Raw genomic sequence first — 24,828 nt, forward strand, 5'->3', positions numbered from 1 at the left:
GACTGACAATAGCATTGGGTTACCATGATGTGGGCCGTTTCTTGTCAAATTCCTCCGACCATTATCTGAACAAGAGGGTAAAAACCCATTTACTTTCACCGGACTCAAGGTTTAGATTGAGTCCACGCTACATGTCACAACTGAGCTCCAAAGGCAACAGAGCCGGGGTTCTTTGGGCATTATTCAATGCTGTCCCGTTGTTTTATTTTAAACATCACCCCCCACCCCCAGTCCTTGCCGTAGTTGATGGCCTGTTCATTCGCTCTGTGAAAAGTTACTGAAACTGTATTACAATGATCTCTGTGCGAGGACATAGCACGGTCTGTAGTTTCAAGAAACTTAATGAGTGAAACGGGACTGAAACTGATGAGTGTGTTCAGGACTGGGGATGGTTTTATTTTGTTTCATTTATTGCACACCTCCCGAATCTGTGTTGTCTGTAACCCAGTGGCTGGGCGTAGATAAACTTAGGACCGACCCATCAAGCCAAGAATCCACGCAGAAACTGACTCCTGGTGAATCCACTCCCAGCTCCCGCCCTCCCTTCTCTCTCTTTTTTAGCAGAGATGATGCCTGAAATGAATCCTTCGCGGGATTTTCCGTCACTCGGCTAGTCTGGTTCTCTAGCTAAGTTAACCTGTTACATTTCCCTTCAAAGAGAACTCAGCATTTACACCCTTGTATGCTATTCTCCCCCTACCCACGGTTCAGCGATTCAATCCACTGCTTTAAGGAACCTGCCCACCCCAGTCGATAGGAAATTTGAGGAGGGGGTGATTTACCTCCCCGAAGGAAGGGGAGATGGAAGATCAGGCGAAAGTGCAGACGTAAAGTGCTTTATCTTCGTTAGCCCACGTTTTTCACCTTGTTCGCTGACAATTCGGTGCGTTTCAGTAACAGCACTCAATATCTTTTTCTTGTACAGAGTCACTATAATGGGAAAGACCGAAAGCCAGATGGACATCGTGGAGAAGTCGACAAAGTCAGCCAAGAAAAGTTGGAATTTCGTTGAGATTACACTAACGGTGCTGCTCCTCATCATGACATGTGCAGTGGTGGCGCTGGTTGTATTGTACACCAGCCATAGAGGTAAGGTGACCCAGGGGAAACCTCCCTGCTCCCAAAGGGCTAACCCTGGTAGTTCAGATGATAAGGGCAGCCTTGAAACTGAGCAAAAGTGAGGACTGCAGATGCTGGAAACCAGAGTTTAGATCAGAGTGGTGCTGGAAAAGCACAGCAGGTCAGGCAGCATCCGAGGAGCAGGAAAATCAACATTTTGGGCAAAAGCCCATCATCAGGAAACTTAAAGGTGAGGGCGAGGTTAGCAACTGCCCTACTCTAGCTTCTCTGAAAGTGATGGTACACCGTCTTGAACTGCTGCAACTTCATTATTGTCACATATACGAAAAGTTTTGTCTTGCGTGCGGTACCAGCAGATCATACCACATTCATATCAGAGGGTGATCGAGCAGAGCAAGGAATACAAGCTTACGGCTGCAAAGAAGGCACGCAGAAAGCAAGATCAATGTTTCATTTTAAACTTGAGAGGTCCATTCAGAATCAAAAAATGTGGGGCTGGAAAAGCACAGCAGGTCAGGCAGCATGCCAGCAGCAGGAGAATCGACGTTTCGGGCATAAGCCCTTCATCAAGAATGTTGAAAATTCCTGATGATGGGCTTATGCCTGAAACGTTGAATTTCCTGCTCCTCGGATGCTGCCTGACCTGCTGTGCTTTTCCAGCCCCACACTTTTTGATTCTGATTCCTGCTCCTCCTGACCCTATTGTATAGCATCTGCAGTCCTCACTTTCCCCTAGGTCCACTCAGCAGTCTAGTAACAGTGGGGGAAGAAGCTGTTCTTGTGTCTGTTGGCATGTTTAAGTTTTTGTATCTTCTGCCTGACAGCAAAGATTATAACTAGGGTGAAAAGATAAGACCATAAGACATAGGAGTGGAAGTAAGGCCATTCGGCCCATCGAGTCCATTCCATCAGTGAAAAGTATAGATGGAGTCAATGGATGGAAGGTTAGTTTGTGTGATGGACTGGGCTATGTTCACAACTCTCTTGTAGTTTGTTATGAACCTGCGGCAGAGCACATACCAAGCCGTGATGCATCCAGGTAGAATGCTTTCTGAGGTGCGTCTGTAAAAGTTCTTTGATATAACCAAATGGTTCACCAGACCACTTCAAAGGGGAGTTGTGTCTGTGTGAGATGAACTTTGAGTCAGATTTGGGGATTAACTTTAATTGGATTGGCCCTCAAGATTAGCTTTCAAGACTAGTGTGCAGAACACCAATGATGTAAATGGCCCTTGCTCTAAAGTGTGCATGTATGCAATATCCATTGATCAAGAGTGTGGTGTTCCTAGTTATCATTATTACCTCTCATTTAAAAGGTTGTTTTTTTCCAGCAAAAAAATCTCGGCAGATGCTGCAAAGTAGTACGATTGAGAGGGGTTTGTAATGTCAGAGGTGCCATCTTTCTGATCCATTAATTTGAGGCCCCAGCTGCTGACTTTGCAAAATGCAAATGATCCCATTGCACTAATTCAAAGAGTAGGATAGCCATCTTGGTCATTATTGTGTCTGAACACTTGTCATTTGCAAACTGGCTGCTCTAATTCCCTACATTACCACAATTCCTACATTTCAGAAGCATTTAGACCACATGATATAGAAACATAATTAAGCCATTCAGCCCATCTAGTCTGCTCTACCATTTGATTATGGATGATAAAAGATTCTGCACCCTGACCAATTGCACCACTGGGTAGCTCTGCACAGCCACTGGAAAGCTCTAGGCAACTGAATGCACAATGCTCTAGGTTATTTTGAGGTTGTGAAAGATGCTATATAAATGCAAGTCTTTATTTTCTTCTTATATGAAGGAGTCAGATGAGTAAGGTACTAGGTACCAGAGGAACCTGTGATACCATAATCCATTTTAACTCACTGCTGACAAGAAAGGGGAGAAAATGGGCAAAAGCAGAAGCCCTGACTAGGATACCCTGGAATGATCTCCATGGCCAAATTATTCCAAGAGTTAGTTACATCACTGCTTCGAGATCATCATAATTTATGTTTGTGTGTACATCAGTGCAAAAGCAGAGAATCTGCAGTCAGAACAGAGATATAAAAGTGGCCTGCATCAAAGGCTAGGAGGTAGCCACAGAATCAGGCTTTCTGACCTCATGCAGTAAACTGCAATCTTATGAAAAATTATAGGATTCCTATAACATTGGAATCCAACTGATTTTTGTTATTCATTCAAGTGATGTGGGCATCACTGGCTGGGCCAGCATTTAATGCCAGTCCCTAGTTGCCCTTGAGAAGGTAATGGTGAGCTCCCGTCTTGAACCACTGCAGCACACGTGCTGTAGGTAGACTCACACTGCGGTTAGGGAGGGAGTTGCAGAATTTTAACTCAGCAACACTGAAGGAGCTGTATATATTTCCAAGTCAAGATAGTAAGTGGCTTGAACGGAAATTTGCAGGTGGTAATCCACCCATGTATCTCCCACTCTTGTCCTTCTAGATAGTAGCAGTTGTGGGTTTGAAAGGAACTGTCTAAGAATTTTTAGTGAATGTCTGCAATGCATCTTGTAGATCATGCACACTGCTGCAATTGTGATTTAGAGATGCCAGTGTTGGACAGGGGTGTACAAAGTTAAAAATCACACAACACCAGGTTGTAGTCCAACAGGTTTAACTGGAAGCACACCTGCTTTCGGAGCGACGCTCCTTCACCTGATGAAGGAGCAGAGCTCCGAAAGCTAGTGCTTCCAATTAAACCTGTTGGACTATAACCTGGTGTTGTATGATTTTTAACTGCTGCAATTGTGTGCGAACATTTTGAAACTGTTGTCACTGGATTGAGAGCTCCAAGAGGACTGGCATTATAACTTGATTCTGCCAGTGCTGTCTTACACCCACAAAGATGTATCTCGGAGACAGTTTCTTCCAGTTTAGTTGAAATTCATAATTTCAAATCTAGGTTTCCTGGGGACAGATAAAAATGTCCCATTTATAACGTTTTGCCAATGCACATTACAAATTAGATTAGGTTAGATTCACTACAGTGTGGAAACTGGCCCCTCAGCCCAACCAGTCCACACCGACCCTCTGAAGAGTAGCCCACCCAGACCCATTTCCCTCTGACTAATGCACCTAACTCTATGGGCAATTTAGCATGACCAATTCACTTAACGTGCACATCTTGGATTGTGGGAGGAAACCGGAGCACCCGGAGGAAACCCATGTTGACATGGGGAGAATGTGCAAACTCAACACAGACAGTTGCCAGAGGCTGGAATAGAACCTGGGTCCCTGGTGCTGTGAGGCAGCAGTGCTAACCACTGAGCCATCATGCTGCCCCAATTGTGTTGGACATTAAGATGCAATTTTTGACATAAAGAAACTATAATTATTTTGACACTTCTATTGAAACTGTTGTACATCTTTGTTGAAAACTGTTACTTGTCATCTCAGAGTAGTATTAGGGACATTGGCCACACACGTGAAAAGTGATCGTGTAAATCATAACAGTAGCGATAGTAAGGGCATAAGTGCAAATTAAAATGTTAGTCAGCTTATGTGTGTCACTGTTTAATTTAGTCATGTTAATTATCATCTAGTTATATCTTTAGAAAAGAAAAAGTGGAAAACAGAGGAATATCATTCTTTAAGTCAGGACTATTGAGACAGTATATTCCCCAGAAGTTTGGATGAAGTTTGCATGAAGTTAAAATCTACTTCAGTGATTCCATGTAATAAATACATGGAATCTGACTTAATGTGAATTAACATTTTATATATGTGTACGTGTACAAATGTTAGTAATGGTACTAATGCTAGCAGCAGTCCAGTAATTGTGTAGTATCTGTTTTTGAGATCTGCAAATGATATAAATCTCTTCAGTTTACATAATTCAACCTGTAAAAATTCAAAGTTGATTAATTCAGTTTATCTTACAAATTAATCTTTCAACCATAACTTTCGAAATTGCTATGTTATGACTCAGGTTAATTCAAACTTTTAGTTAACAGTCACTTCAAATGATAAGGACCAGACGACAATAACAACTGTATTTGTTGTAGGAAATATTGACTTCCTGACTTGATGTCATCGAAGAGTTAAATCTCCCCACCTCTGACTTTCCCAAAGCATTTTCACTGATGTAATTCTGAGGCATGGAGTTAATAAACCATGAGATCGCTCAGGTAAATCTTCTTCCTCAGGTAAATTAGTCTGCATCTGTGTTAAAAAGAATGTCATGAATTTGGGGAAAGTGTTAAGTCCAACCCCTACCCTAAGACTCCATAGCAGAGCATAGTACTTAAATACACTGTTCCAACACAATATCTGTCAAATTAAATACTACGGACATCTCTAAGATGTACTGCAGAAATTCACCATGATTCCTTAGACAGCATCTTCCAAACCCATGAAAGCTACTATCTAGAAGGACAAGAGCAGCAGATACAGGGAACATCACCACTTGCAAGTTCCCTTCCAAGCCTCTTACCCTCCTGTCTTGGAAATCCTGGCATTCCCTCCCTAATGGCATTTTGGGTCAACCCACAGCAGATGAACTCCAGCAGTTCAAGAGGCAACTCACCACCACCTTCTGCAGAGCAATTAATGATCAGTCATAAATGCTGGCCCAGCTAGCAATGCCCATAGTCCAAGAATGGGTAACAATGTATTTAGTTTATCTCATTTAACATTGCAACATAAGGTGAAATTGCACCACAAGGTTCTACAGTTAATTTAAGAGCACTTTGTAAGGCACGTTCCTTAAGATGCAATCTTTATACCATGCATGACTTTATATAGACAGGTGTAATTTATATTGGAGCAGTATCTCTGTATTGTGCTGTTTACTTCCATTTGTTTCTCATGTACAAAAATATCCTGTGCTCAGTCACGAATATGATGCACTTTTAGGAGAACAAATAATTGCAACTAATAATCAGATATAATTTTACTACAGAACTGCAAACTTATCATAGAGGAGTGCAAAAGGGAGAGAGAGAACCTGGCTAATAGGGCACATACTCCCACACTGTCTCAGGAGAAATGTTACAATTGCAAAAGAGTGATTGACCGACTTTTTCTGCTGGAATTTTTATGCACAGCAACATTATATCTAAAGGGGTGTTTGTTTAAAACGTCTTCAAGAAAATCTTATATTTGCATTCATCTGTTTTTCTTTCTCTGAAGAATAGCATTTTCCTGCAAGCCACAGGGAAAACTTAAATTAGTGTCTATTTATCTCAGTAATTTATAGCATAATTACCTGATTTTAAATAGTAATTCTTGATTGCTGCATTTTCAAGAATTATGTGTTGCCACAATAAGTTTAAAAAGTAAAAGATATTTCATAAATGTGAAATTCATTCCAATAGAATTGCAGTGGGTAACCTCAAACCTGTAGCTTGCAAATACTTTGCAAATCCCCCTTTCAAGGGAGCAAGGATGAATTATCCCACTAAATACACAAACAATTCCAAACTCAGGAGGCTAATATATCATTGATTGTTTGTAATCATCTGTCTTAAAGGGACATTGTCTTTCTCCAGAACTGTGGTATTTGTTTTTCAACTGGCAAATGTTTTGGTGCTGAGTCAAATAGACCTGGATAGTGCCAAGTTTGACTTCTCACTGTCACTTGGGCAATAGTGAATCGAGTTGAAAGTGGTGTGTCTGCAGTTAAGATAGCGGTGTGGCTGGCTGAGAATTAAATTAAGGTTTTGTTTTAATTTGGATCTGAGGAAATAAGTGAAATTGAGGCACAGATCTGCCATGCCAGAACAAATTCAATGGACTACTTGCCCTACTCCTGTTCCTTTGTGCATGTTGACTAGGATTGGTGCTATGCAGTTTGGTACGTGGCAATTGAGTAAGAATGATATTCGCTTTCAATGTTCAAATGTGTTAGCATAGTTGACAGTCTGATAAAACATGGCTACTTAAACAAGGCAGTGGGGCTCCCAATACAGTGGCTCTACATTCCGATATAATTCAGAGGAGATGGGAAGAAAATTGTAAGGAAACACAAGCAGTTCAATGTATCACAAACATATAATCATCTCACTTATTGACAAAGCAAGAGGTAGCTTTCAAAAAATGTTCTGAATGTGATTGTCTTGACGGCATTATAATTGTTCTTGCAGGGTAAAAACATTGACTGCAGCTGCTGGAAACCAGATTCTGGATTAGAGTGGTGCTGGAAAAGCACAGCAGTTCAGGCAGCATACGAGGAGCAGGAAAATCGACGTTTCGGGAGAAACGTCGATTTTCCTGCTCCTGAGATGCTGCCTGAACTGCTGTGCTTTTCCAGCACCACTCTAATCCAGAATAATTGTTCTTGCAGTTCAGTGACAGCATCTGTTTTGAGCAGCGGAGTGTGTTTCTTCTGTGTTCCTTCCTGAATATTTATTTGTGAAGTTTCAGTCAGTTAGAGTTTGAGGTTTAGTGCCTCAAACTGGTTTCCAGTTTGCAGTCCTCTCTCATGCATACCTGATTCTTCCCAGCTCTTTTGAGAGATTAAGATTCAGATGTAAACAGGAATTTCTGCTAATATGATTTAGGAGGTCAGAGAAGGAATTTGATTTGATGGAGAAACAATGGGGAAATGGGCTGTGTGATTGCAGTGGGAGATGGACTGGACGGGTCCAATATGAAGTGGGATAAAGCCAAGAGAATATACCTCAAAGAATTGGGGTGAGTCGGAGTAGGGTGGGGGGAGCAGTAAGATTGTTTTCACATCACCATGTCAACAACATAAACTTTTAATTACCGTAAGTACAAGTATATGTCCTCACAATTTCTGTCCTGAAAATAGAAAATAGGAAATAGAGACTTGGCATACCATATTCTTGATTTAAAAATCACACAACACCAGGCTATAGTCCAACAGGTTTAATTGGAAGCACACTAGCTTTTGGAGCGACGTGTGATTTTTAACTTTGTACACCCCAGTCCAACACCGGCATCTCCAAATCATATTCTTGATGTAATGAGAAATAATAGTGAAAACCCTTGGTCTGAGATTATAACAATAAGTTCGGTGTTACAATGTCTGTTGAGATTGTTTAAAAATAATGTTTAAAAATAAATTTGAATTGCCAGTTAAAACATCTGGAAGGATGGCACGACAAGATTTAATGTTTTAAAACTTTTACTGCAACATAAACATTGTTGACTGGGACGCCATATCTGCATATTGTTTTGTCCTGGATGGTAGGAGAAAGTGAGGAGTGCAAATGCAGATGGTTTTCCCTAGCCATAAAAAATCAGGACAGCACTCTCCCAGACCTGCAAAGCACCTTTGCTGTTCTTCATCCTCAGAAGAATTCATACACTGAACAAACGTTTTTTTCCTAGCCACAAAAAAACCTCATTCCTGAAGAAGAGCTTTTGCCCGAAACGTCGATTCTTCTGCTCCTCGGATGCTGCCTGGCCTGCTGTGTTTTTTCAGCATCGCATTTTGTCCTGGATGGTGTCAAGCTCCTTGAGTGTTGATGGAAATGCACTCATTTTAGTAAATGGAGAGTATTACTTCACACATCTGACTTGTGTCCTGTCAGTTGTAAATTACCTTTGGGGTGTCAGGAAGTGAATTGTCAAATTGAAAATTAATTACAATGAATAATTATCTGGACGTCAAGCAGAATAATCGGTCAATTAGATTAAAAAATGACTATTTTTTTCAAGATCATGGCCATATCAATTTTACTTGGCCTTATGAGAAATGTAGAAGAATTTATTTTTTGGAGTATTTGTTTATTGGAGCATCTGTGTTGGTGAATGGATGAATGGATGAGAATGTCACTTCATGGGTAGGTGAGGAAATACATGAGCAAGAGGACAAGTTCAATAAATACCTGCTCGAGTTTGTGTGAGAATAAGCATATTGCAAAGAGCAAGGTCTTCACGGAAGATGTACAAAAATGAGTAGACATGTGATTGCAGAGGTGAATAATCAAATGAACAACCATAAAGGTGTGTGAGTTAGGAGGTGGATGGTTAATCTGCTAAAAAGGGAAAATTAGTGAGTACAGCAGAAAGGTGAACAAATTAAATTGTTAGCATTTGTAGAAAAGGAAAGATTATGAACTCTAGCCACACTTTGTTGCCACACAAGGGCAATCTCTGCTTATTTTAACAGATAAAACAGTAACATTAATCAATGTATACTGACAAGTTATCAAACACTGACTGTGGGCGAGAAGTCAGCACTTCTATTCACTGCAGAGTGCAGGATTTTCAGTGTCATTGAACACAGAAGTCATTATTGAAAATCTTGCAGGAGTAAGTTGAACTAAATGAACAGGCAAGATGGAGACCATTTTATTGGTTGATGGCAACTCAGTTAAACTGATGTAAATTGGATATCACATATTCACACTGTTGTGTGATCTTGCTGACAAATAAATTTAGTGTTTATGGGATCTTGTTGCCAATATTTCATGACCAGACATTTTTGACATTGAATTCGAAAGATATTTAAATTTCCTTTCCTTAATTCTGGTGCTTAATTTGGACTTTTTTGTTCCTTGTATAGATGGTTTAAACCTGACAACTATAATGGTTGATCATTTATCTAAAAGGGCTTGATAAATCTTTTGTCTTTGTTAAACGCAGTGAAACATTGAGATAGATTTTTTTATTTGGACCTGGAAAATCAGTGAAAATAATGGTCTTGTAGTTTCTGTAATGATCCACAACTCCACTTTTATAAGTGATCATAAGTTGAAAATTTACTCCAACGATAATTTGAAGCTTTGCATCAAATGAATTGCATCAGTTGTCTCCTTTGACTTGCATGTGTACTATGGCTAATAAAATGTTTCAGCTTGATGATTTGGTACATGTGATTGACCAATTGTGAGTTGCTCAGAGGGCTTCACCAATAGTGCAACCTTACTACTGCACTGAAGTATCAATAGAAATGATGTCTACAGTTTGAGACTAGAACCCACAATGTTCTCATTCACTTGTCACCAATTAATCTTAGTACCAGAACAAATCCAGTTTGGTACTAAGGAAGCACAAGTATATATATTGAAGTTCCTAAGACCACAATGTGTGGAAGAGAGGATTCACACAATATCAGTACTGTAAAAGCAGAGTATATAAGAAATATAACATTTGAAATTTTATCTCTAATGCACATATTTCCTGATGAAGGGCTTATGCCTGAAAGGTCAACTGTCCTGCTCCTTGGTTGCTGCCCGCCCTGCTGTGCTTTTCCAGCGCCACCCTTTTGGACTCTGCATTTGCTTAGCAGTAACATTTTAATGAAAGTTGCACTGTCGATTCTGACTGTTGGACTCTACTAGTTGCATATAACATCTGGAGAGCGCTGTCTGTAAATCTCTGATTAAAAATAGCAGACGAGTAACAGCTGAAGTCTTTCTTGTTCTTAATATCTTGCGCATTCACCTCACCCTGATGTATGGCAGTACAGTGCTGAGAAAGTCTTGCCAAAGGTAATGTTATTGAGATGATAGATTAATTCAGGGTCCCATGTATTTATGATAGTTCAACCGAATTAAAAAAAAAATCCATGGTACTTTTCCAAGAAAAGCTAGGGGTCTTTGGTTTGCTCAGTGAAATATTGTCATAACTAGCTGCTCATTTGCTGGTTGTTCAATCTTGCCACATTAAAATTGATTGTTCCATTTATTTGTATGACAAGCAGGACCATGCTTCATAAAGCAAATTGGATGTGAAAATCCTTGAATGTTGCTCAGAGTTGAGAAGGTGCTTATCAATTTTTCTTGCACTCAAACTCTCTTAAAGTGTTGGATGAAATATTGTTTATACTCAACTCTGTGGGCTGTTTGCCCACTGAACAAAATCAATTTTACCAAACACATTTCTAAACTCCCTGTCCGGCTAAGCCAGTCAACACAGAAGGCCATTTTGCAAACAATTATGTTTTGCTTCAATCTGTTTTAACACATAACCTACATTCAAGTACCTTTTCTGTCTCTCTCTCCCACACTGTAATATGTCTGTTGAATACTATCTGAATATCTTTTAATGATGTGTATGTCTCTGACAGCGTTTCTCATTGTAAAGTCAAGTTGAAAGTTTAATGTTCATAAGTGTAGAACAACACCAAAGTTGAGAAGATTAAGAAAGATTGTGGAATATAGGTGACTGAAGTAGGTTAAGACCAAGCTGGAATAATCATTTTAATGGCTACATTTTATTCATGATTGGCATAAATGGAATTTAAAGTCAGCCTAGTTTAAAACAGAGGCTGATTGGGTTAGTTTCCTATTAGGTTCAGGTTAAAGTGAGGTCTGCCAGAATTTTGGAAGCCTGTCAGGGTTTAGAAAGAAGGGAAAACTGTAGAAGCTAAGGTGTTCAACAGCTTTGAATTCAGGCAAAATTTAAAAATGAGCTGGACAAGGAGACGATGCACTGTTTTTGATTTTAGCAGAAAGGTTGAATTGAAAAATACGTGGGATGGTGCTTTTGAAACTCAGAAGGAAGTTCAAGGAAGGAATAAGCAAGAGGAAGAAGTAAATTGCATTCATAGAGCCTCAGGACATCCAAAGTAATTTGCTTCATGAAATAATTTTTGCAGTCAAGTCACTTTTGAAAATTAAACGAACATCATGGTCATCTTTTGCACTGTGAGGCCACATGAGAATGAAGAGACGAATGACCCGATAATCCGGTTTAATTATGCCGTTTAAAAATTCCAGTGTTCTCCCTGGAAAGTTCTGTTTTCTCTCAGAGAGGCCAAATATGATAATGGAGGGAGAATCATTCATTGTAGCCTGCTTGATAACCTTTTGACCTTCGGTGAAGCAAAACTGAATGGAGTTTCTGACTGAAGCCTTTTTCTGTTTTTGGTCCTCAGGCAAACAGTTCTCCAGTAATTTGGACAATGTGTGCATGACCTCGGACTGTGTGGCTGCAGGTAAATGAGGTTTGAAAAATCCATTAAGTAAAGAATAAGCAAAATCACTTGGACTTGTCTGTAAATGCTATTGGCTCTATGTACTGCCAGTTCCTCATGGGAATAAATTATGGCTAACGAGACAATAATTATGGGTTCTATTTTCCTGCAGTCATTGATTTTAGTGGAAATTAGGTGCAAATGCAAAGCACAAATTGATGAGCCATACACCTTTCTCATGAAGATTAGGTAGAGGGTGAAAAAGTAAATGATAAATAATAATCCTTATGTAAAACCATCATTTCTTTGAATCCTCCAGCATTAAAGGAGGCCATTCAGCCCATTACAATGCATTGAAAGCATAGTTTTGCCAGCTCCCCGAAGGCAGGCTGAGGATCTGGTAAAATACTAGGGAGCCATGTATGGCCATCCTTACAGTCCAATGTAGTCCTGCCTCAGTATATCCTGTCGTAATTTCAGCTTTGGGATAATTTTTAAATGAATTTTTAAAGGACTCTCTGTTTAGGAAACGCATGCCCTAACAACCCCCGTGTGGAAATAATTTTTCTTAATCTCTGTCTTTATTCTGTTTTTAGAAGATTTTAAATTTATGCGCTATAGTTGGTGCCTCACTATCCAGTGAAACTGATTTATTCCAGAATTTCATATTAGAATCTTTGATAATGTTGAAATACATATCCAAGCATGGATAACAAATAAATAGCACAGTCCCAGAGAACTGAGTAAAATATATGATACTTGCCTTTCTTTTAATACAGCTGCAAGGATAATCCAGAATATGGATTCATCTGTCTCACCATGCGAAGACTTTTATAGGTATGCCTGTGGAGGTTGGCTGAATCAGCATATTATACCAGAGACTAAACCTGAATACAGTACGATAGATATTCTAAGGGATAAACTGAACATCATTCTGAAAGGTAAAAGTCCAACAGTAATCAGGATGGTACTCAATAGCCTATGTTGTTTTTAGATAAAATTAAACAAAAGTACTGGGACATTGTGTTGCTGGACATTACAAGTAAGTGATGTAATTTCCTTCAAATGTGGTAATAGAGTTGAAAATTGTGGTGCTGGAAAAGCACAGCAGGTCATGCAGCGTCCGAGGAGCAGAAGTCGACGATTTGGACATAAGCCCTTCATCAGGAATGGACACCACATTTTTTAAGTCTGACTCCCCAACATCTATAGTCCTCATTTTCTTTCAAATGTTGTAGGGATGTTGATCAGAGACTGTATCGCATGTGGAAAAAGTGATGGGCAAGCGGACAGTGTGCACCTAAAGAAAGTTATTTTAACACAACCTGAACATTGGAGGACTCTCAGGTTCTGATTAGCAACTCCTTTTTGTATCCACCTTTTTGCAGACTTCATTGGTAAACAAACTCAGACAAAGTGCAACAAAAGAGGTCAGTTCAATTCCAACAGCTTCTTTTTGGATTCCTTTTGTTTCTCTTTCCGTAGTTGCTGCCAGACCTGCTGAGTTTCTCCAACATTCTCTGTGGTTTCAGCATTTGTAGTATTTTGCCTTTATTATTCTGGGCAGGTAAGGGAAACAGTAACTGCAAAATTGTTCTATTGTACCTAAATGATTTTTTAGTTGTAAAACACATTCCCAATGGTTTATTATGCATGTTGTCTTCAATATGGATGTACTTGGTAATTATTTCCACATAACTCAGTAGCTCAGTGGTTAGCACTGCTGCCTCACAGCGCCAGGGACCCAGGTTTGATTCCAGCCTTGGGTCACTGGCTGTGTGGAGCTTACACTTTCTTCCCATGTCTATGTGGTTTTTCTCCAGGTGCTCCAAATGAGTTTCCTCTCATATCCTCCAAAGATGTGCACATGAGGTGGACTGGCCATGCTAAGTTGCCTACAGTGTCCAGTGATGTGCAGGGATTAGCCAGGGAAATGCAAGATTACAGGATAGGATAGCGGGTTGGGTTTGAGTGGGCTGCTCTTTGGAGAGTCAGTGTGGACCTGATGGGCTAAATGGCCTGCAACCACACTGTTGGGATTCTATGTCCTTATTCTGGTGTGTGAGGCAGTTGATATGCAGGGAGCCGGTGATTACACTCCATGGAATAGTCTACCAAACGTTTACCCCAAAATGTCAGGAGCACAAAACTGAATGGTTTTATTCAGCAATTGGTATTCATTTGTGAGAAGAGAGAGAAAGACCTCATTCTTTTAAAGGTTATTTTGATCCTTTGTTATATTTAACTCAGCTATTGCTTGTCCTATCTGTGCTTTTAGGTGTTTTAGAGATGCCAGATGATGGAGACCGTGAAGCTTTTAAGAAAGCTAAACAGCTGTATAAATCCTGCACAAATGAGAGTGAGTTCAACTTAAAGTAATTTGCTTGGTTAAAATATATGTTCATGTCTGGACTTCCTCCGGTGGTTCAGTGAATAAATGCATTGTGTCAGGGGAAGATAAGCACGCAAATGTGGGAAAGTCAAATCTCTACTGTCTGCGTTCAACAGAGGTAACAGGGAATCACTAAGATTGATCAGCTACAGACAGAGGTGAAACTGGAGAGTAGGATCAAGTAAAATTCCAACTGCTAGTTTGAGAGCTGATAGCTCCTGCTGAGATGTGTGTATTGAATGGTGAGATAAGCAAGCTGGGTCATACTGCAACAATGTGGCCTCCAGCTACTCACTGTCATCTGCCCAAGGGGCAATTAGAGATGGGAATCAAATACCAGCCGACCCAGCAATGCCCACATCTGGGAAAGAATAATTCTTGTGATAAAATTCAGTTCAAATCGGGATTTTATAAAGGGGATATCATAACTCTTTTTTTAACTCCACACCTCTATTTGAAAAGCCCAGGGCACCTCATGCTCTTTTGATGACTTTTAGTATGACAGTATGGAGCTGTTCTTGATTTTCATTGGTTTGACCCCTGCCCCTTGATTTTTAAATCCCAACCTTGGGTCACAAATTCCATCACTACCTCGATCCCAATGTCTCTACAGCTTGGTCCAGCTCTGTGTCTCCATTTTCAGCTTCTGCTGTCTAACTGGCAACCCTGTTCTCTTTCATCCTTGTCAGAACCTTTAGCCTGCACATCTCCACATTCTAACATTGGTCACAAATTCCATGTCACTAATTCCCATCCCACTTCAAAAGCCACATTTCCAGCCCCTGGTTTACCTTCTTCCAAAATACTATTCCCATTCCTGCTTTGTACCTAATATTGTCCCACAGAACTCTCCTTTTTTGAGGTGTCTTGCAGCACCTTGCTTTGATAAAGACACACATTGACGTTAAGCTTGTTTCTGAGCTTTCAAATTAATCTTTGAGGATTAATTTCAAAGGCATGGGGGCAGAGCTGAAGAGGTTGGTGCAAGATTACAAGGAAACAAGTTGACTCAGCAAGCCTGCTGTGGATCAGTGTTGAAAAGGTGTTTGCAGTCAAATATGACCTTATCATTATAGGTGCTAAACAAATGCCCCCACCATTGGCACTACATATCCTGTAAAAGAAATCTCTGATGGGGTGTATAATAAGTCACCTGTTCAATGTTGTGCCCTCACCAAAGTAGACTTTTAACCCAAGTGAGTATGACCTCAGTCGGCCTCTTTAGACGAGGAAAAGCATCTGGGCCAAACAACATCCCATGATGAAGGATGTTAAAACAAAGAAGGAGAAGTGTCTCATTGCCTCAGGAATATTAGGAGTTTTGGAATACTCTTTCTAAACTTGAAGGAGTTACAAAATTCAGATAGAAAACATGTGTTAGAACGCAGTCATTTCTTGTTTTGCTGAATACTTCAGCAAACACAAAGGTAACTGGCTTCAAGTGAAAAATTGGACTCATTACTGATGTTTTCTCACAGTTACATTGCAATGGACTCCCAAAACAACAATACTTTTGATTCATCAGGAATCACTGGGACCCTTTCTGCACAAAAATTAATTTGTGCAAGCTACTAAATTTAAACACCCACCAGCGTCATGTGACTATAAACCACAGAAACAATATCGTGATTATGTCTCTTAAAAGAGATTGCAACTTTTTTTAAGATTAGTTCGTGAATTTTATGTTCCCTATGGCATAAAATGAGAGTGGAAGTGTCAATTCTTTAAAATTAAGCTGAAAGGGGAAAATTGTGATTGAAAGAAACAGTCAACCTCTTTTCACTTATTTCTGATTAAATTCAGATACTATAACATTAACTGCATCAATGGTTCAATGGACCGAATGGCCTGCTTCCACATTGTACAGATTCAATGATTCTATGAAAAGTGCTTCAATTGGTTGTAAAGTGCTTTTAAACAGCCTGCAGTTGTAAAAGACAACCTATAAATACAAGTCTTGCTTTTAATTTTATCACAGGTTCGCTTGAGGAAAGGGACTCTGAGCCACTCCTAAATCTGTTGGATGAAATTGGAGGATGGCCAGTTACCACATCTGATTGGGATATCACAAAAGGTATGCAACAGTTTTCAAATAAGTCTCCAATGTTGTTAATTCTAAACCTATTTTTAAACACTTTGAGAACTGAAGCTGTTTTGAGTTTGGCCTTAGCTATTTCTACAATTGCCATACAAGCACTTAACAGCTCTCTCCGAAGGAAGTAACCCTCGCAAAGAAGTGCATACCTCAAGCTCCAAATTCTTCCTCCCCTTCTGTCTTGTTCACGCTCTCTCTGTAGGTTCTATGTATACATCTGACCATCAAGATGCCATACAATGCCGTGCCTGATTAGCATTTTGATAGCAACTTGTGAGATCCATCCCACGAATACACAAACTGAGTAACCGCCATTTATGTGGCACAGGTCTACCTGGATTTCCACAACATTTTCTGGAAAAGGAGAAGGATACACAGATTCCGTGTCCAGAGATGACAGGGAGAGACTGTGAGATTAGGTTGACAGGCACTGATTAATGAATATGTTTTAAATTCATTAAAGATTTGGTCCTTTCATCAGATCACTCAGTCGAGACACCATTTCCTCTGTCAATGCTGTTAGTGCCATATTATTTATCGTAACCATGCATCCTTGTGCATTAGTTTGGACTCTGTGGTAACATTTTCACCTGTGATTCAGAAAAAAATGTGAATTTGAGTACTAGAGGCTTGAGCATATTGTTTAGGACTGTCTCTTTGGGAGTAATTGTTAGTGGTCAAGTCTTTCAGATGATACATTGAATTAAGGTCCTATGTTTTATCTCAGGGTGATTGCCTTATTCCCTAGAGGAATCTTCACTTTGAACCATATTGCCACTGCCACTTCCTCAACCTCTGAACAAACAAGTTGGGAGTTGCTAGTTCTAAATTGATTTAATAGGATTCTCATCTACTCTCGGTTAATATGTCACAGATTTTGGGGAGAAAGTGAGGATTACAGATGCTGGAAATCAGAGTCTAAAAGTATGGGGCTGAAAAAGCACAGCAGACAGCATTTGAGGAGCAGGAGAGTTGGCGTTTTGGCCATTCCTCATGAAGGGCCTATGCATAAAATTTCGACTCTCCTGCTCCTCGGATGCTACCTGACCTGCTGTGCTTTTCCAGCACCACATTTCTTGACAAATTTTGTGTAATCATTTTTCTGCAATTTCCATTGTGCCATTTGTCTAAGTAGCCAAATTTAATGTGCTTGTAGAGGTTATAGAGCATAGAACATTACAGCGCAGTACAGGCCTTTTGGCCCTTGATGTTGCACTGACCTGTAAAAATAATCTGATGCCCATCTAACCTACACCATACCATTATTATCCATATGTATGACCAATGCCCATTTAAATGCCCTTAATATCGGCAAGTCTATTATTGTTGTAGGCAGCCTGTTCCATGTCCCTACTAATCTCTGAGTGAAGAAATACCCCTAGTATCTGTCCTAAATCTATCACCGCTCAATTTAAATCTATGTTCCCTTGTGTTAGCCTTCACCATTCGATGAAAAAGGCTAAATCACCTTCAATCCCAAAACTTCATATTTTGTGCAATAGCCTACCATATGGAATCTTATCTAACGCTTTACTGAGGTCCAGATACACTACATCAACTGCTTTACCTTCATCCACTTGTTTTGGCACCTTCTCAAAGAACTCAATAAGGTTAGTGAGGCACAACCTACCATTCACAAAACCGTGTTGACTATCCCTAATTAAATTATTCCTTTCCAACACCTTACTCACAACTGAAGTAAGGCTCACTGGCCTATAATTACCAGGGTTGTCCTGACTCCCCTTCTTAAACAAGAAAACAACATTTGCTATCCTCCGGTGTTCTGGCAGTACTCCTGTCAACAATGAAGACATAAGATCAAAGCCAAGGGCTCTGCAGTTTCCTCCCTGGCTTCCCAGAGAATCCTAGGATAAACTCCATCCGACCCAGCGGCCTTACCTATCTACCCCAATCCCATCTAATCTTGTAGACTGTATCTCCACATTCTTACTAACATGCCTTTTTCCAATTTGAATACTGACAAAAAGTATTCATTAAGCGCTTCATTTAGTGTTATGCTATCTTCTGAAATATTTCTCCATGTTTCCAACGTCTCTGATTTGTCATACAGTGATATCTAGTAATGAATGAACAGCGACATTTGAAATATTGTTTTAAAAATTGATTTGTGCAGAAAAGGATTTTTGAACCCAGTATGTATAGCAGTGTTAGATTAGTTTGAAGAGTTAATAGTTATACTTCCATATTTCAAACTGTTAATCAGCTTTGCATTTTAGTTAAGCATACCTGTTATAATGACTCAATAATTCTATTCTTTATTAAATAAACTTGGTCGTTGTTTACTTTTCTTTTATATTCTGAAACTAACATACAGATAAAATACATCATTGGCCACATTGGGAATTGGGTAAAATATTTAAATATGCGTTGTAATCAGTGAACTAATGGAACTAGAGGATGACAGTGCACTCTCCCAACTGGGTTTATGCCATTCGATGAAATGTTTCCTTCCAAGCCAAGCACCATTCTGACAAGCAACTATATCTCCATTCCTTCACTGTAGCTGGGTCAAAATCCTATACTCACTTTCTAACAGCACTGGAGGTGTACCTACATTACCCAAACTCATGGGAAATCAGGTTTGGATAATAAATGCTGATGCAGCCACAATGTTCATATGTTGTCAAAGAATAATTTTTAAAATCAGTCTATCATCTTGGCCTGAAATGTTAACTCTTAACCTGCTGAGCGTTTTCAGTAATTATTGTCTTTAAATATCTTGACATCAAATTTTTTGATGTCCTGTTGTTTGATAATGTTCCTGTGAACGACTTTGAAGTATTTTACGATGTTCAGGACATAAGTTGCTGTTGCTGTTCGCCATAGATATCATCAGAATGGCATTTCTATTGTCTGAACACACCATGTTTGTGGTAGATACCATTGCTGCTAAACCATGGGAGGGATGCACATTACTTTTTCTGTGCTAATGGGATGAGGTGGATTTAGGTAGATGAATTAACGTTTTCTACTAAATGTATAGATGTTGCTTTCACTCTGTCTCTTCAGAGCCTGATTGGAGTTTGGAGACCATCCTACCACATCTTAATACCTATTACAATAAGAAATCTATTGTGGGGATGTTTGTTTTGATTGATGGCAAGAACTCGAGTAGACATATCATTCATGTAAGTAAGTTATCATTAACTCCTGCTTTAAGCCATTGGTGTTGAACATACTTTTGCTGCATAGATGGGAGGTAATCTATGTAACTTTAGTACGTAAGGAATTCTCTGTACACAAATGTAGGTACTTGAGGATTTAAGAGAATGTAATACTTTAGAAAAGCATTTAAAGCCTTGCTTTACACTGCCATAATGCTGAGACAATAAATGATGTGTTGTGACTGTCGCTGCAAATGATTGATTCTTGATTCACTTGATACTCTTTATCAATCGTTCGTAGAAACATCAAATGTCTGTTTAAATTTTTGAACCTGAATATTTCTTGAAGATATGAATTTCAACCAGATTATCTGATGCAACCTGTGTTGTTTTTTTCTGTTTTGACCTTGTGTTTCTAACAGGTGAATATTGGCCACCAGAAATTTAACATCAAAATACAAATTCTCACATTTAGCAAAATTTTTCCAAGCGTTTTAGCTTGTCGGAGATCATGTACGTACATTTGCTGATGAGTTGGGGACAGGGAATTTGCCAGAATCACGTGAATATACTGCTCATGGGGTTATATTGTGATCTGCAAACTGCACTTAACACTGCCACACCCCTTGCCCCCGCCCCAGTTGCCTTTGGTGCAAAATGTAGTCAAGTTGCTGTTGTATGCAAGTGGCTCATGTTGTGATATTCTGATGTTGCCAGCTAGGAACTTGACTCATTGTCATTATGATCTGTCAGAGAACCTGGAGTGCATTCCCAACAAAGGTCCAGCCAATCAAATGAATGGCTGGAGAATGACTTGCAGTTTTCAAGGAAACTACCCACTCATTTCTCTTTGAATCAGTGATTTTATTCTTCCACAGAAATATGGGCCAGCATTTATTACTCATCCCCGACTGTCCTTGAGAAAGTGGTGAACCACTGCAGTCCATGTGGCATTGGTACATCCACATTAGGAAGGAAATTCCAGCGGGAGTGAAGGAGCAGCAATACAATTCCTAGTTTGGATGCTGTGTGACTTGGACAGAACTTGTGGGTGGTGATGTTCTCACGTGCTTGCTTTCCTTATCATTCTAGATGGTAGCATTTGCAGGTTTGGAAGGTGCTGCTGAAGGACCCTGAGCGATTTGTTGCAAATTGCACTGCTGCCACTGTGCATTAGTGATGGAGGAAATGAATGTTAGCGGTGGTAGATGGAATGCCAGTCAAGAAGGCTGCTTTGTCCTGACTATTGTAGTAGATTTTAAGCCAGTGCTGTCAAAGGAACCTTTATACATTGCTGCAGTGAATATTGTAGATCGTACATAGTGCTGCCCAATAATGAGTCAATGTTGGAAGGAGTGGAACCCTTTGTTCTTGTTGGTGTCAAATGTCTTGGATGTTATTCCAGAGAAGCAGAAATCAGTTCACACCAGCATGACCCTCTTGCTTAATGTTTTGCCTGTAACTCTTGCAGGTTGATGAGCCAACTCTGGGGATGCCTTCCAGAGATTATTATTTTGGAAATGGAAACTACAAGAAGGTGAGCTCTGAGACTGACTGCACAGAAATGGCATGGATTCTTACCGGTGCAATCTAGTTCCACACATTTTATGAATTATCAACTATTACTTTTCCTCCCTTTAAACATGTTTCATTTCAAGAGATTACACAATTATTTTACAATATTGTTTGAAACTGGGCTGATTCCTCAAACTGATGGTTGAAGAAGATCTAGCATGGGAACTCAGCACTTTTGTTTTCTAACTAATAAAGCTAAACAAAGAAAACACTCTTCTTCACCTTTAGTCGCTTCAGTTTGTTAGCGTGTGTAGAAAGGTAAACACTAATATCTAGGCTTTTTGGCACAGAATTATGCTGGCAACATATGCTGGAACTCAGGAATACATCTGATTTATGGCTTCAGCTTTTAATATGGGGTGGAATATTGGACGTGTGCCCAATGTCCTAATAATCTGGGTACAATAGCCAATGATTGTAGTTTTGGATTAATAACAGAAAGATTCTAAGTCAAAATCCTTTTTACCAAGTTGTGAACAGAATTCAAAACATCTGCAAATTTTCATCCTCGCAACACAACATAACTATGAAATTGTCATAAAAATTCATGCAATCCACTAAGCTTTGAACGCTACCTTGAATGCCCCACTTGTAACTTCCATATTATGTGGATGACTTTAAGTGGCCTCAGTGCACCTTCAGATGTGTAATAAATACTGCCTTGGCAGTGTTTCAGTTATCCCAAGAATGGATAAAAGATAGATGCATTTTAGTTGCTTAGGAAGTGTGAAAGGCAAAAGTGTACCCCTCAGTAAAATGGTGTACAAATGTAAAACCTTGTATGCATGTATCTGTCAAATAAATCACTCCCTGAATTTAGTGGTGTTCCTCTTTATTAAGGTGCGTGAAATTCATTTGCAAATTATGATCACAATTGCTAAGATGATCAGGGAAGACAGAAATGTGACAAAAAATGATACTTTTGTTGAAGAAGAAATGACCAAAGTCCTGGAGTTTGAAACTGAATTGGCAAATGTAAGTATTTGAGATTTCTATACTTTTTCCTTGAAGATAGAATGATGGACAGGAAGTACAAAACACAATCACACTGAAGAATGGTGCCATCCTCCTTAAGCATTTGGTGCTAGGTCATATAATAAAACAAAGAACTGCAGAAATGAAAACAGAAATTGCTGGAAAACCTCAGCAGGTCTGACAGCATCCATGGAGAAAATCCAGAGCTAACATTTCGGTACTAGTGACCCTTCTTCAGAACAGTTCTGAAGAAGGATCAGTGGCCCGAAATGTTAACCTCTACTTTCTCTCCACAGATGCTGCCAGACCTGCTGAGTTTTTCCAGCAACTTCTATTTGTGTTTCTAATTTCCATTATCTGCAGTCCTTCTGGGGATATTTTTGTTCAATGAAGAGCAGCAGATACTGGAAATCTGAAACAAGCAAAAACAGAAATTTCTAAAGAAACTCAGCAATTCTGGCACCATCTACGAGCACCAAAGAGTGTTAATGTTTCAAATTCAGTGACTCTTCTTCAGAATTCACTGGACTTTGTTCTGAAGCAGGGTCACTGAACTTGAAACATTAATGTTGTTTTCTTCCCACAGATGCTGCCAGACCAGCTGAGTTTCTCCAGCAGTTTCTGTTTTTGTTTGGTCCTGACTCATTCTCTCCCTGAACACAAGACTCACACTACATTACATTATTCACTACATTGCTCTGTTGTATTCTGTCTTAATGCTTCATATTTGATACAGTAGCTCTCATGTTGCTGAATTCTAACCCCAAATTAACTGCAGCTTTCAGTCACCTTCAGGACTGGCTGGAATATGGGTAAAATCTCTATGACTTCACGCAGAGACAGGAATGCTTACCATAAAGCTGTAGGTTTATGAACAAGCTGTCTCAAACAGGAAATAGTGAATAGGTCAATCATAAGGCAATAAAGTAGAGTCAATGGAAAATAAGGAATTGATGTTTCTGAGATGGAATGTTTACAAAATGTTGATCTGTTGGAAACATTCTATGCCTTCAAAATACAAGTATACTGCTCAGTTATGTTTCTACAGCTATGCAATTAAACATCTGCATCTGGATTCACAAATATTATAGTGACAAATCAGTGTGTCAAATATATTTGAATAAGATTCAAATGGTTGGATGGTCAAATGGCATGTTTTGATGGATTAATGAGGTGTGAAGGTTTGGTTAGTCCAGCTGCATTGTGATGTAATGTACTCTCCTTCTTTACATTGACTCTGAAATAAACTGGCTAATATATTCATAAATTCATAAGTAAAACAAAATGTACTTCTGCAGATTTAGATGTCAATCTAGTCTTGTTTTTTTTTCTGCCCTTCTCCACACCCCCAACCTTTCTTGAAAGGCTTCTTTCTCAATGGACAACAGTCATGTAGCTAGCATCTAACCTGACCTGTAAATGTTAGCAGGAATACGTGAGGGCATCATATATCATATGGCCTCTCCTGAGAAAGATCAGAAGGTTACATATAGTGATCAAGAACAAGAGCTGAGGCTACAGATGAGAGAATATCAGCCAAAGGATTACTGAGGCTGAATGATTGTCAAGGATTCTCCCACCATATCATCTGAGATGAGTTAACTTGTTGTGGGATTAGAATGAATAGACAGCAGACAAACAGGCCATTCAGTGGAGCCAGTCCATTTATGCTCCACTCAATCCTCTAGTGGGTGGTTTGCATGTGGAATGAACTTTCTGAGGAAGTGATGGATGTGAGCACAATTACAGTGTTTAAAAGACATTTAGATAAGTATATGAATAAGAAAAGTTTGGAGGGATATGAGCCAGAAGCAGGCAGGTGGGACTGGTTTAGTTTGGGATTGTGGTCAGCATGGACTGGTTGGACCGAAGGGTTTGCTTTCATGCTGTATGACTCAATGACTCTATCAACCAATTATAACCCTCTATTTCTTTCTCAACCATTTGCTTGACCAGCTCCCCCTGAAGTGTGTTGACAATATTCACTTCGTCCACTCTCTGGGATAGTGAAGTCAACATTCTTTCCACTGTTTGAGTGGAAATGTTCCTTCTGATTTCTTGGATGGATTTCTTGATGACTATGCTTTGCCAATAGCATCGAGTTATGCTCTTGCCCACAAGAGGAAGCATTCCTCCCGTAAGCACTCCGTCAAAAAATTTCATAATTTTAATCTTTTTTTTAATCCATTGGGTCATCTGTAAGCCTTTTGATTTCCTTCAATGATAAAAAAAGACCTCAATCTTTTCCCAGTATTTATTAACAAGCTTTGCTGGTATTGCCTGCTTAAAGATTTTCTGCACCCCTTCTCGTGCTTTTATACTGAAGTCTGATGCAAACCTGTTTGCTCATCTGCCCTCTCCTCATTTTTCACTATTAGATCCCAGACTCATTTTCGATAGGGCTTTGAAAGCTTTATTGTCTATCTGTCAATATAATTTCAGACAGAGATAGATAGGTTCTTGATAAGTTGGGGAAATCAAGAGTTACAAAGAGAAAGCAGGAGAATAGGGTTAAGAAATATATCAGCCATGATGAAATGGCAGAGCAGACTTGGTCGACCAAATGGCCTAATTCTGCTCCTGTATTTTATGGTCTTATAGTTTTATGTCAGTCCTTTTCCCTCAGCTTCCTCTCACATCTATGTTGGGAACCTTAACAACTCCTGGTCATAGCTTCCGTATACAGAGTAAAGAGGTTTCTCCTAAATTCTTGTTTGAATGTATTAGTGACTAATGACTATGA

General features: G+C 39.5%; 1 protein-coding gene across 1 annotated transcript in view; it reads left to right on the top strand.

Moving 5' to 3' along the window:
• The first annotated feature begins 932 nt into the window (after positions 1-932).
• The window catches only part of mmel1 (membrane metallo-endopeptidase-like 1), a 57,635-nt gene continuing 33,739 nt past the window's right edge, over positions 933-24,828 (top strand). The window contains exons 1-8 of the mRNA XM_060852170.1: positions 933-1,089; positions 11,885-11,944; positions 12,703-12,864; positions 14,202-14,282; positions 16,294-16,389; positions 19,441-19,559; positions 21,007-21,072; positions 21,951-22,085. Coding sequence (XP_060708153.1) covers positions 936-1,089; positions 11,885-11,944; positions 12,703-12,864; positions 14,202-14,282; positions 16,294-16,389; positions 19,441-19,559; positions 21,007-21,072; positions 21,951-22,085 — 873 coding nt within the window. The 5' untranslated portion in view covers positions 933-935. The remainder of the gene's footprint in view (positions 1,090-11,884; positions 11,945-12,702; positions 12,865-14,201; positions 14,283-16,293; positions 16,390-19,440; positions 19,560-21,006; positions 21,073-21,950; positions 22,086-24,828) is intronic.

Source organism: Hemiscyllium ocellatum, chromosome 37 (assembly GCF_020745735.1).
Source record: "Hemiscyllium ocellatum isolate sHemOce1 chromosome 37, sHemOce1.pat.X.cur, whole genome shotgun sequence".
In the NCBI taxonomy this organism is placed as follows: domain Eukaryota; kingdom Metazoa; phylum Chordata; class Chondrichthyes; order Orectolobiformes; family Hemiscylliidae; genus Hemiscyllium; species Hemiscyllium ocellatum.